Consider the following 12627-nt stretch of genomic DNA (forward strand, 5'->3'; position numbering starts at 1 on the left):
TTCGATCCCAGCAGCCGGCTCAAGGTTGACTCAGCCTTCCATCCTTCCGAGGTCGGAATGAGTACCCAGCTTGCTGGGGGGTAAACGGTCATGACTGGGGAAGGCACTGGCAAACCACCCCGTATTGAGTCTGCCATGAAAACGCTAGAGGGCGTCACCCCAAGGGTCAGACATGACTCGGTGCTTGCACAGGGGATACCTTTACCTTTAGCTTTACTTAACTATTGTTATTATTCGATTTATTGGCTGCCCTCTCTAACAGCTGACTCGGAACAACATTAAAACATTTAATAATTAACTGTTAATATTTTTAACTCAATACTCTTATCAAATGCTCCAACACTGGACTCTTGGAGTCAGAAATATCCTGGATTAGGTTTTAAGTCCAGGTGCGGATGGAAGTATTGGGAATAGTTTCACATTTAAGAGTATTACAATAATTAGGACCACAACAGTGCCACCCTAAGCAGACTTATATTCTTTTAAGCCCATTTACTTCAATGGACTTTAAAAGGGGTGATGCTGCTTAGGATGTCCCTGTAAAAGAGCAAGAAGGATACAGATGAAACAGCTAAGCAAAGTCTATCATAACCACAATGTAGTGTACATTTTTGGGTTAGCTGCTGCCCACTACCACTTCCTCCTGCAAGTATCTTCTCCCTCCTACTGACTCTTCAGTCTAGCATTGCTCAGACTTCCTCATAACAGTCCCCAGCCAACACATGGTATTAAGTGTCTTGTTCATCCAAAGGATGCTCTAGTCTAGAGCCTACGTAGACTATAATAAAGCATAAGCATAAATTTCCCACAGATTGAAGTAATACAGTAAAAAAAATAGATTACCAATGGCATGCAAGCAAGAAAAAAACAAACCGAAAATGCTAACCTTGCGATGTTTCACAAGATAGTAGAAGATAGGGACTTTGCCATCATGCCGTGGTTTCCACACGAGTTCATAGGAATCTGTTTTAGTTGTCCGGGGAGAGCTAAGGATGACAGGTGCCTCAGCTGGAGACACTATGCCTTTGGTAGTGCACTGTTCAGAAATAGCAGGTGTGGTAGGCCTTGGCCTTACCACAGCTTTATCTTTCAGAATTTTGTCACTGTTGCTAAGTCTGTTAGGCAACACGGCAGGTTGAGTTGAGTCTGCATCAGTGTTCTGCTGTGATCTTGGTGTTGGTGCTGGAACAAAGTAACATGCAAGTCATGGGTAACATTTATGCAAGCGCACAAATATTTAAAAGGCCTAATTTCTTAAAACTGACACCCAGTCACATCCAATAACTAGGAAACATGACTTTTAAATAAAAGTTTATCACCGATTATCAGCATCAATATATCCAATTCTCACCATGGCCCAAGTCTTTGCAGATCCTCCATTTGCACATCTAAATGCTCATCTTAAGTTTGCTCTTATCTCTACGTGAAAAAGCCATTTTTTTTCTAGCCACCATTCAAGGTTTGGGACCAGCATACCTGAAGGATTGCTTAACTCCTTATTGCCTTGCCTGACTGTTATGGTCATCTTTGTAATGTAACCCCTTTACAAATTGTACTAGACTTTGAAAAACTGGATTTCTGCAGTATTTGAGATATTGTCATAAGGGATTAGAGAGATCTGGGGAGGGGGACTTCAAGGAGCGGTCCTCTCTCCTATCCTATTTAACGTTTTCATGTACCCTCTTGCACATCTGGTACGGAAGTTTGGGCTGGGCTGTCATCAGTATGCAGATGACACCCAGCTCTTCCTCCTGATGGATGGCCACCCTGACTCTCCCCCAGAAGCATTAGCCAGCTGCCTGGAAGCTTCCCTCACAATGGAAGCCCAGACCACAAAGCTCCCAGAGGATATCAGGGCCCTAACGGAACTAAAACAGTTCCGCAGGGCCTGCAAAAGGGAGCTCTTCCACCAGGCATTTGGCTGAGACTAGGAACAACCAACCAACATCTGCAGGACCCCTGCCCCCCCCCCGAAAACCACTAGTTTCCTGGACCTGTTCGAATCACTGTTGTTTATGTTATACTATTACCCAGTTACATCAGTTAATAATATGAATGTTATAATTATTATATGTATGGTTCCATGTATAGTTTCAGTTCTATGTAAACCACCCTGAGCCAGGAGGGAGGGAGGGAGGGAGGGAGGGGAGGGAGGGGGGAGAGACAGACAGACAGACGACAAAATAAGGTTAAAAGAATGGGGATTTAGAAGGTATAGACATTGGGCCCAGCTAATCTCCCACTTAACATTTTAGCAGGAAACTTGAATGCCCATAACAAATTAAATACTAGAAATCTGCTATAGTAAGAGTCTTCTAAACTGGTATCCAGCTTCTGTCCTACATGACCTGACAAAAATGCAAGGAGAATGCACTTCCATATCTATTCCCATCAACCTCCCTTAACTTCACTAAGGACTTACCAGGGCGAGCAGTTCTCAGCTGTACCATTGCTTGTGCACTCCCAACTTCGTTCTCTGCCATGCACTGGTATATCCCTTCATCCTCAGGTCCCACACTAGAGACCCGTAGAGCTCTGCGGGATAGCTGCATTCGGTGACTGGAGAAGAGAGGAACTGCATTACGAAGCCACAGAACTGATGGTTGAGGGTTTCCTCGCACCTTGCAGGTGAACTTTGCACTCTGACCCCATGTGATGATTTGCTGTGACAGTTCCATGCTAACCTCTGGTGGTTCTGAAAATGGAACATGTTGCAAATTATTTGGGACAGGTGTAAGATAAATGTGCTTCTGAAGCAGGTGATTAAATATTTGTTGTTGTCCTGAACATGTGTTTATGAAAACAAGACAATGTCCAGAACTATATTCTATGGTATGCAACCATTTTGCCCACAGTTTGTGCTCCATAGCTAGCAGATAATTTATCGCATAGATAGATCATATATTTGAAAAACTATCTTTGGGAAATGGTAATTTGAATTCCATTCCCCCACTCTTTCCTTATTTCCTCTAAAAAGAAAAGACCACAGGCTATTCCTTTATTTGCTTGATTGCTAAGTTTGTCTCAGCATCTGTGAAGCTTTGAAACATTTACTGGATTATGGAAGATACTTGCCTCTAGTGCTTTTGAAAGAGAGAGACTGACTAAGGGCCATTCTCCCCAGACATGTAACTTGCATTCCAATTAAGAACTGAAGCCTGCTCTTCACAGTGTAATCAGTCTAGCTTACTGCATGTTTAGCTAGTGAATACACTTTTTTTGGTTTATTTTGAGAATGTCTGTGTGTGCTTCTCAATAAACAATTCCGTTTTAATGCTCTCGAGTTTGCTTGGAAAGGCATGCCTTTGGCTATGTCCTTGCACAAATCGCTTGTACAGTTTTGCTAATTTATTAGACTTTCAAAGTGCCTTTCAGTCTAGGGGCAGTATACCCCCTAAACAGGATGATGGCAGCATTACTGTGAGATGAAGACCACTTCATCCAGGGTTCATTTGTTCTCCCTGTTGTGTAGACTCAGTTAAGGCAAGTTCGAAGTAGGAGGAGAGATGAAAGCCTCCATAGATCAAAATCCAGGCTGTAGCCATTTGCTCTGATCTGGTAAGCCATCTAACCCGCATGAATCCAAAGCCTGAACCTTCCAGAATACATACTCGAAAATTCACACCAACTTTCTGTCTTCTCTTTTAATCTAGACATGAAAATCTCTTATTTAGTTAGAAGTCTAATATGTTATTAGAATTTCTTAACTTAGTGAGGCTTCATTTTAAGATTTCTATCAATCTGATATACTGAGTAGCTATGATGTCACTCAATTCTTCCCTCGAAAAAATCAACAGCCTGCCTGAGTCATGGAGATCTTGCCTCTCCATGTTTATTGGACACTTCTTTCCGAAAGCGTCTGCCAAGCTGAACTTTCTTGCTTTCCTAGGTAGTTTAGGACCTCAGTTGACAACATATTTTTAAAACAACAGACATATTTTCTAGTGAGAAAGGACTGAAGACTCAGCATTACTTGCTCCACTCTCTAACTCATTCCGTAAGTCAAGGCTCATGCAAAGGACTCTTTAGCCTCTTGTCTCCCATTATGAACAAAGGAAAACCTTTATCAAACCCGTCTTGCTATTCAGACTGCAGAAGAAAGAATTAAAGTGCCATTTCCCCATGTCTCTGATTGAAAGGAAGTGGCTTATCAGTGGTCAAAGGCTATGCCAGAGGACTAGAGGAGAAAACTTTGGTAATAGACTTGGCCTGCAAGCCTCCATTTGCCAATCTCTTGTCTAGTGGCTCTTCATAACGGAGAAAAAATCCGTAATTGTGCCTAATTAAAGACACCAAGGAGGAAATCAAAGGGTAAAAGGGTGGCAACTATTTAAGACAAGCCAGTGGGTGAAATTTAGGTTGTGATTGTTAACCATTCTATAACAGTTCTGAAAAATGACAAATATGTGGAATCACACAGAGAAGTCTCTGAATTACAGCTGTAGATACTATACTGAGAGAAAGGAAACCCATACTCACCAAATATTTGAACATTGTACAGTATGAATGCAGCTCTGCCTTCACCCACTCCATTGTCAGCCATACAACTATACGTCCCTGAGTCTTCCTCACTTATCATATCGATTAGAAGATTGCTGAGAAGGAATCGGGTCTTGTTGTAGCCAGACACTCTGGAGCCATCCTTAGCCCAAGTGACACGTGGAGGAGGAATTCCACTAGCCACACATTCCAAAATTAGGGTTTGGCCTTTGGTGACTATGATAGTCTGAGTCTCTAGGGGATAAATTATGCGAGCTGCCTCAGCTGTTGAGCCTAGAGCAAAGGGAAAGGTCAATGGAAAAATTGTAATACTTTCTAAAGATTCTGATCAACAAAATGTACTATTCAAGCAGAGAGCTTATTGCTGCCAAATCCCTGCGAAATGGGATGCAACAGCAAGGGGTTCCATCCAGTGATGCATTAACAGAAGACCTTGTAACTCCTAGAGTCAACTCTCTCTGAGGGTTGGAAGGGACTGGTGGTGGTGGTGGTGGTGGTGGTGGTGGTGGTGGTGGGGAGATGAAATGAAAATCTGTACTACTTCTAAGGACATACTGCTATGTCCAGCCTATGGGGACAGGGCTTTAACTATTCTGCCATCAGTGGTTTTATGGTCTTAAGAAATATACAGCTTTCAAAATCAACAAAAACAATGGAGAGTGTACAGTAAAAATGTTCTCACAGGTAGGCTACCCTTGCCTGGACCTGTGGTAAGTAGAAATGAGTTTGAGGGCAGAACCAGCCAAACCTGGCAGAAGAATGTTCCATTTACCCCTCCCTGATACCAGATTTGATGTCCTTTAGATGCCTTTTCCACTGTCAGTAACCTATGGATATTTTCTTACAACTGGTGCAACAGAATTGGGACGTGTATGAAAAACTATACAAAAGCATGAGTAAGGTGAGCTAAATTTGAATCTAGAAGCACCTTAGAGACCAAAAAAGGATTTCCAAGATTTAAGTTTTTGAGATTCAGCGTTCCCTTCATCAAAGCTTTGACTCTCAAAAGCTGGAAAATCTTGGTGGTCTTGAAGGTGATACTGGACTCAAGTCTAGCTCTTCTACTGCAGATCAACACAGCTACTTTCCTGAAACAGGTGAGAGGAGCTCACCTAGATGGGTAGGGGATTATCATATGAGTCCCTCCTTCTTTCCCTGTGTAGGTATTTGCCTTCTTTCTGGATGCAGAGTCATAAGAAATGAAGATGCAACCAGATCAGAGGCCTCTTGAAATACCATGATGCAAGTCATAAACAAACAAATGAGACAAATAAATAAACAATTTAAGAGCAAGCCATCTTCAGAGTGGAGAACTTACATCTTTAAATTCAAATGAATTATTTTTACCGGCATACAGATTACATATCAATCCAAGTTCTAAGGCAATTAAAAGCAAACCTAAAATCTCCACGTCTGTTTACAAGCAATGGTTCTGCTGACACCTGTAAAACGGGACACCACCATATGAAAGCCTTGAGCCAAGGTTGGACACTTATCAGGGATGCACTGAGCAGGGGGTTGGACTAGGTGGCCTGTATGGTTTCTTCCAGCTCTACGATTCTATGATTAAATATCCAGAAGGGTTGACTTACGTCTCACACGCAATCTCTCACTGGACACGGACGTTTTCACTTCCTGGGTGACAGGGTTATAAGCTGCACATTTGTAAGTGCCCTCATCATCCTGGCTGGCATTGACAATCTGAAGATTTCCAGATGGCATGATCAGGTAGTTGTCTGTTCAGGTAGAGCAAGAAGACAGTGAAAACTATATAATATCCAGAGGCTGGGAACATGTGTATTGTACACTCTTGCACATTGCAGGCACCAAATGAACACTACATTGTATAGCAGTAGCAGCAGGAGAAGAATGTTTCAACCATATTTGGCAAGACAGAGGGGAAAAAATGATGGATAGGAAGAATGGAATGAAAAGGAAGTTAAGTACAAATCAGCTGCAATTCTCATAGCAAAATGTAGAACAAGAAATTATGCACTGAAGGATGGCTACTGAATGCAAAACTTTATAGATAGAATGAAGCTTCTAGGAACTTGTCCTGAGTTTTAGAAGTAGAAAATGAGAGCTCAGAAAATGCCAAGGGGCAGCAGAGAAAGGGAGCTCAGGGGCAGAACATTCCTGTTGTGCATCTCCGATAAACATCACTGCCGCCTTCCTTTTCTTCCTGCTGTAAGATGATGTCACAGAGATTAGCCAAGTGCTTTCAAAGGATTTATGCTAGAGGTTCAGTTCATGTGCTATCACAATGACACGGGGCAGGCCCACAGCTCCTATGTCATAATGTATGAACACAACAAAGCACATGAAGACAACAAAGGAATTAATATGCAGTGAAGCCCTTCAGCTTTCAAACCGTGGAGAACAAGATGGGTGCCCCTAGTGTTGCCAACCAAGTCTTGTCCCTTTAATAGAGGCTCAATGGAATAGTATTTACCTTCATGCCGTGGAAAGCTTCAGCTGCCCATTAAGCCTGCATTAAAGGGACAGGACATTTTTCTCAACGTGAGCCCATATGTATCTATCATGCTTTATTTTACTTGTTTGTTTGTTTATTTATTTATATTTCAATTTATATACCACCATTCCCCAGATGGGCTCATGGTGGTTTACAATAATAAATTCATCCCTATAAAATAGCCTGAAATAGCCTGAAAATCTGAGACACTAGGCTACATTTTTAAAGCTGTTTCAAGTCTCACTGTATGATTCCCCCCCCACCCCCAAGATATTTCCATTGCTCCAGAATAGGGCAGATGCTCCAGGTCTTTGGTATGGATAAAGCAGTGTTGGTTTCTCTCAGCCAAGAATAATGAGGGGAAAAGGCTTGGATGCAAGCAGAGGGTATCCATGCATTGAAAATGGGATGATTTGGGTAGATCCTACTCCTGTCACAGACCTCCAACTCCCCACAGCTCTGATCCCAAACATCCCATCCCATTGGAGCAGCATGGGGGGGGGTCCTTTGGGGCTGCAGAAAGAGGCACAGAAGTCTTGCTCTGCTGAAAGAAATCTCATCCTTCACTGGACATTACTGTTGAATCCATATCTATCCTAAGCCACAGCCAAAGGAAAGACAAAACTTCAAAAATGTGAAACAAAAAGTTTAATTTATGATATAGTTGTTCCTCCTTTCCAATCTGTCATGACTCACCTCTGGAGGTCTCTAGCCATTCTTGTTTCACACTGTAGCGGGCCTGTGCCTTGGGATGGCTTTCAGGAAGATCACATGCAATCACAGCTGTATTTCCCTCATCAACTTCTATCACATGCTGGCCATCGTATTTGAAGTCTTTGAGGTCTGTTAAGAGAACATGAAGAGGATCTTATTAAGAGAACAATTCACCTAACCAGGCCCTGGTTACCAGGGAGTAAACTCATCTCAGTGGCCAACAGACATGAGTGACTTCGAAACAATCTCCCGAGGAATGGTGTTCCAGGTTCCTTATTTGTTACGGAAATGCTGGAACCTATATCATTCTCATTATGTAACCTTATGTGCACTTTAAAAACCTTGAGAATCAGAGTGCCTGCAGCTGTGTTTGTTGATCCTCTGATGTCATGACTATGCTTCCTCAGCAGCATGGGCATGATTGAGCAAAAGGGGAAAGAGAACCTGTGTATCAACCTTACATGAAAGTTAGATCCCTCAGAATTCTGTGAAACTTATTTCCAAACAAATGTGCTTAGGACTAAATTAATGGTTGGTTTGCATTTATAAAACTGCTAAAAACTTCTACTAAGGTTTACTGTAAGTAGCTTTAAGGGGAAAATTAAATAAAGGAAAATGGAAATGTGGGATTCCCAGCTCCATCTTCAGTTATTGTTGTAAGGTTGTGTGATCACTTCAGGAGAGAATCAATGCAAAAGTCCTCATTCAACTAGTTTTTAATTTATTTCTCCATCTGGACTCAAATAGGACATGAGCCCCTAGCTGGAAGAAAAATGGCCTTGGGAGACTTTTCATGGGTTAATTAGGAGGTACTGGAGCTGTTAATTCATATTTGCCTGCTAACATTCTCCTAGCTCAACAATGGTACACAATGAACCTCCAACAAACAAAACAAAAATCACGATTTTTAAGAGGCTACTAATATATTCAGCCAGTGTAACACCTAAATGTGCCTAAGCTTCATGTAGTTCAATGGCTGCTGTATCAAAGTGACCTTGTGACTTTCGTTTCATTAAGAGCCATTTTTCAGATTGTTTTTACATTGTACAATAAATGGATATAACCATTGGACAAAGGCCACAAATTTCAAGCAAAAATGACATTGCATCCCACTAAATTGGTAGATTTTCAATAGCGACAGATTGCATAGCTTAGCTGAATGTTCTGAGGTTATTACTCTTCTGACTTCCATTAATCTTTATGCTATCTGATTTCTGTACTTATGCTATCTGTACTTCTGTACTTATGCTATCTGATTTCTGGCCAAACCATCCTAAGTGTAGACCAGTGCTCATTCCTTGAAATGGTTCTGCAGAATTCTGACCTATAATAATCAAGTAACTCCAAAATAGCTCAAGTAACTTCAAAATAGCGGGGCCGGTCCAGGTGAGGGGCCAATCGGAAGGCACGAAACCCTCACCAGCAGAAGCCAGAACTGTCTCCAAAAGCCGGACTGACCAACGTAAGTGGCTAGTCAGTCTGGCCCCTGGCCTCGCTGCCATCCAGGAGGCCGGGGAAGGCTTCCACAGGGCCCTCTGGCCAGGCCCGGCCTGCTCGGAGGCCCTCAGGCAAGCCGGGACGTTGCCAGCCTCTGAGCAGGCCTGCCACATCACAGATGCGGCGGCCCTTCTCAGAGGCCGGCGCCGAAGCCAGGACGTCGCCGGAGTGGGGGGGGGCGGCTGGGGATGGCTTCCCTGTCAGCCTCTGACATTGTCGGGGAGGGGTGCGGCCAGGGATGGCTTCCCCGGGAAGGGCAGCTGGCCGCAGTGGCTGGCGGGAGGGCCCTTCAAAGCCTGTCCTTAGGGACGGGTTTTGAATCTAGTATTTATATAATCTGTTTATTGTACAAAAATTATACCAGAGAGCAAGGACAAAATATGTTTCTTAATGAGTGGCTAGACCAAGGCTTCTTTGTCTGCTAAACTAGTTTTCTGATCTAGTCCCCAAACTCATAGTGTGTTTTTAGGAGCTAAACAGCCAATACAGAAGTCCTTTAGAAGTGAGAATGAGTATACCAGATTAAGAGGGGATGGTTCAAGTTTCATAGAAGAAGGTATTTGATGGGACACCTGCCTTTGCTTGCCTCTCTGTCAATACATTTGAGAAATCCATTAGGAGGGAATGTTTGCACAAGCTCTTACCACAGCTAGCCAAAAAAAAAACCCTCCCTCCCTCTCCCCCCGCCGTGTCCTTCTCCCACCGGCTGTCTGCATTACTCCATCTGACTTCTTAACCATCTATGTGGAATTTTTTAAAACTCAGATGGCATAAGGAAAAGTTTTCAAAATGCTCTCTCATGCAAACCTTTTCCTTTACCATCACCTGCATTGTCCTTTCTCCTTTTCCATGGAAACCCTGAGGGTAAAATGAAGCCATCTTCACCCATGCCTACACAGCGTTAACTTCTCTTAGAGAGATGATTTATAAAGTAGATCCCAGTTGTATTGAAGATGGGTCACTGGTTTGTTCGCAGAGACCAGGGACACTTTGGCAGAAAAGGATCAGGTTTGAGGGGGTTCCATTTCTGGATTAGTTTGAAAATTACCAGTGTCTCACAGAACTTTACTGGTGAATCCCCTTGATCAAACTATAGGGAAACAACTATTGAATGAGCAACTGACTTCCTCAATCCTCATTCAGTGACAGTATATTGACTCTGCTATAGTATTGTATCACATTTATGTAACACCACAATCAGATTCCTCTCATTATGAACTGTTATGCTTTAGCATGCTGCTATTCCCATTATCCTTCACTCCTCACACCAATTTAGTAAAGCAGGTTAGGGTGAGAGATTAGGGCTGTTTGACCAAGATTATGGTTGTTTGCCTTTCTACTTAGAGATCTTTGTTTTGTCTCTTTTTTCACCTCTTTGTTTGGTTGTTCTGGCTCAAGATTACTTAATGAACTTCATGGCCTGAGCGGGCATTAAAGCACAACCCTTTCCAGAACACGTCATATAGGCATTTCTGTTCAATACTGACAAGACAGTCTGTAGGGAATTCCCATGCCTCAGTAAATCAGTGGTTCTCAAACAGTGGAGGGACCCCCTTCCATTGGACACCTGGATTTAGAGAGGTCCAAGGAGGAATAGGATCCTGAATCAGATTTTCTCCACCAAAACAGAGTAACCTCACTGATTCACAGTGGATTTCTGGGAGTGATGGGATCCTTAGTACCATCAACCAATATACAATATAATAAGGCTGAGATGGAGGGATTGGCACAGTGCCATCAGTTTGCCTCTATATATTCATGACAGATATTCGTTGCTGAGTTGTGCCAGTAAGTTGGAGAAATACTACAGTAAATTAAACTTCTTCTTTAAAAAAGAAACTAGAGTTTCTGCTTGCACTTTCTGGAAGCAAAACATTTCAGCCTACTTCGGTATAATCCACAGCAGTGAGAGAAGGAGCGGTGTCTACAGTTGGACTATATCAATTCAAATGCTCAAGCACTTGGGACAGCAGAGACCAGAACAGTCTGTGAATTGAAAACTATAGCCAAATCTCCATTGGCAGACTAGCAGAGCGGAAAAATATGTTTTCAGTCTTTGGGATTTATACCAGCTCTCTAACAGCAAAAGACAGCTCTGGCTCCAAGATTCTCCCACCCACGCTCATGGAAAAGTGACATGAAATTTCTCAAACAGGCTAATTAAAGCAAGATTGCTTCAAAAACATTTTAAAATAAAAAACAGCTCCCTTGGCAGCATGGCAAAAAGCCTCCCCAAATGTAAAATGTATTAGCTGTCAGGAGACTGTTTCAGTTCTAGTGACTGGATAGAAGGAAAGGGGAGAGGCTACCAAAGACATAAAAATGATTTGCAGCAAACATGTTTAATGCTTCAGGAATGTCTTGGCATCATATAACTAAAAATTAATAAAAAAACAAAGTGAAGGTATACTTCAGAAAAGTAATTAATCCTTTTCAGACAAGGTAGAGAGGGAGAACCATATTTCCACAGGGTATTGCAGCTCCAGGGAGGTTAATTACTTCAGTTTCAGGAAATGTACAGCACATTCCATTGCTCTTGCTGTAGAAATGTGTATCTTTAGTCTCCCATTCCCCCCTTTTTAAGGAGAGAAAATATTAAGCAAAACAGAAAATAAGACAGAAGAGGAAAGCAAACTGGAGCTGAAAGAGCTTGGCTGTTTGCTTAGCATATTTCTCTGATCAACAAAATATAAACTGAATCAGGAAAAATTAACGTGCATCCTGGTGGTCTGAATTCATCACAGCCGTACAGTATTTGGATCCCTGAGCCAAGGCAAAGTCTCCAGAACTGGCAGAGATGTGTATGCACAAAAGCAAATCCAGACTGCGCATGAGTGTGTGTGTGTGAGAGAGAGCCGCTGACCCAATGAGCACAAAGGGGGAGGGAAATCCAACACTTCTATAATCCAAGCTACTGGCGAGCAAATTCATTTGCAGATTGAAAACAACATTTTCTTCTGTTAAAAGACCTGCTTGTAAAAGTGCGAGGCAACTCTGACAGAAAGTTTGTTTCACAGACGGGAAGCATGGCCTTTGAGGGTGAAGCCTGACTCACGGCTTCCAAGACATATTCATAACTCCACTACCCCTCTGCTCCCCTCCAAATGCTTCGTGAGTAGAACGAAAATCATTTTTCCAGTTCTTAGCAGGAAAAAAAAACTGACTCCCTCACTGATAATGAAAGAAAATGGCTATAGAATACTTAAGGAAGGCCATGTTCATCCCAAGTAACACTGTAATATTGGTCAATTAAATGAACTGTTGACTTGCCAGAAGTTACCAAGGCTTTTTCAGCCCATTGTTTACAAGAGCTGGCTGCAGGCTGTCCTCAACAATTCCTGAGATAATGAAAAATTAATCTGTAATTAGCATACACCCATGTCTTTGAAACACACCTACAAACTCTGCAACTACTATTCCAGTCCTGTGACCCATGTTTTAAC

The 12627-nt window shown here is 42.4% G+C and overlaps 1 protein-coding gene across 3 annotated transcripts in view; it reads right to left on the reverse strand.

Moving 5' to 3' along the window:
- Positions 1-12627, reverse strand: part of BOC (BOC cell adhesion associated, oncogene regulated) — a 78044-nt gene that overhangs the window by 15494 nt on the left and 49923 nt on the right. For all 3 annotated transcript variants that reach the window (XM_077341993.1, XM_077341994.1, XM_077341992.1), the window contains 5 exons: positions 7670-7816; positions 6093-6236; positions 4480-4773; positions 2423-2695; positions 887-1182 (listed from right to left, as the gene is read on the reverse strand). In XM_077341993.1, coding sequence (XP_077198108.1) covers positions 887-1182; positions 2423-2695; positions 4480-4773; positions 6093-6236; positions 7670-7816 — 1154 coding nt within the window. The remainder of the gene's footprint in view (positions 1-886; positions 1183-2422; positions 2696-4479; positions 4774-6092; positions 6237-7669; positions 7817-12627) is intronic.

Source organism: Paroedura picta, chromosome 6 (assembly GCF_049243985.1).
Source record: "Paroedura picta isolate Pp20150507F chromosome 6, Ppicta_v3.0, whole genome shotgun sequence".
NCBI lineage: Eukaryota > Metazoa > Chordata > Lepidosauria > Squamata > Gekkonidae > Paroedura > Paroedura picta.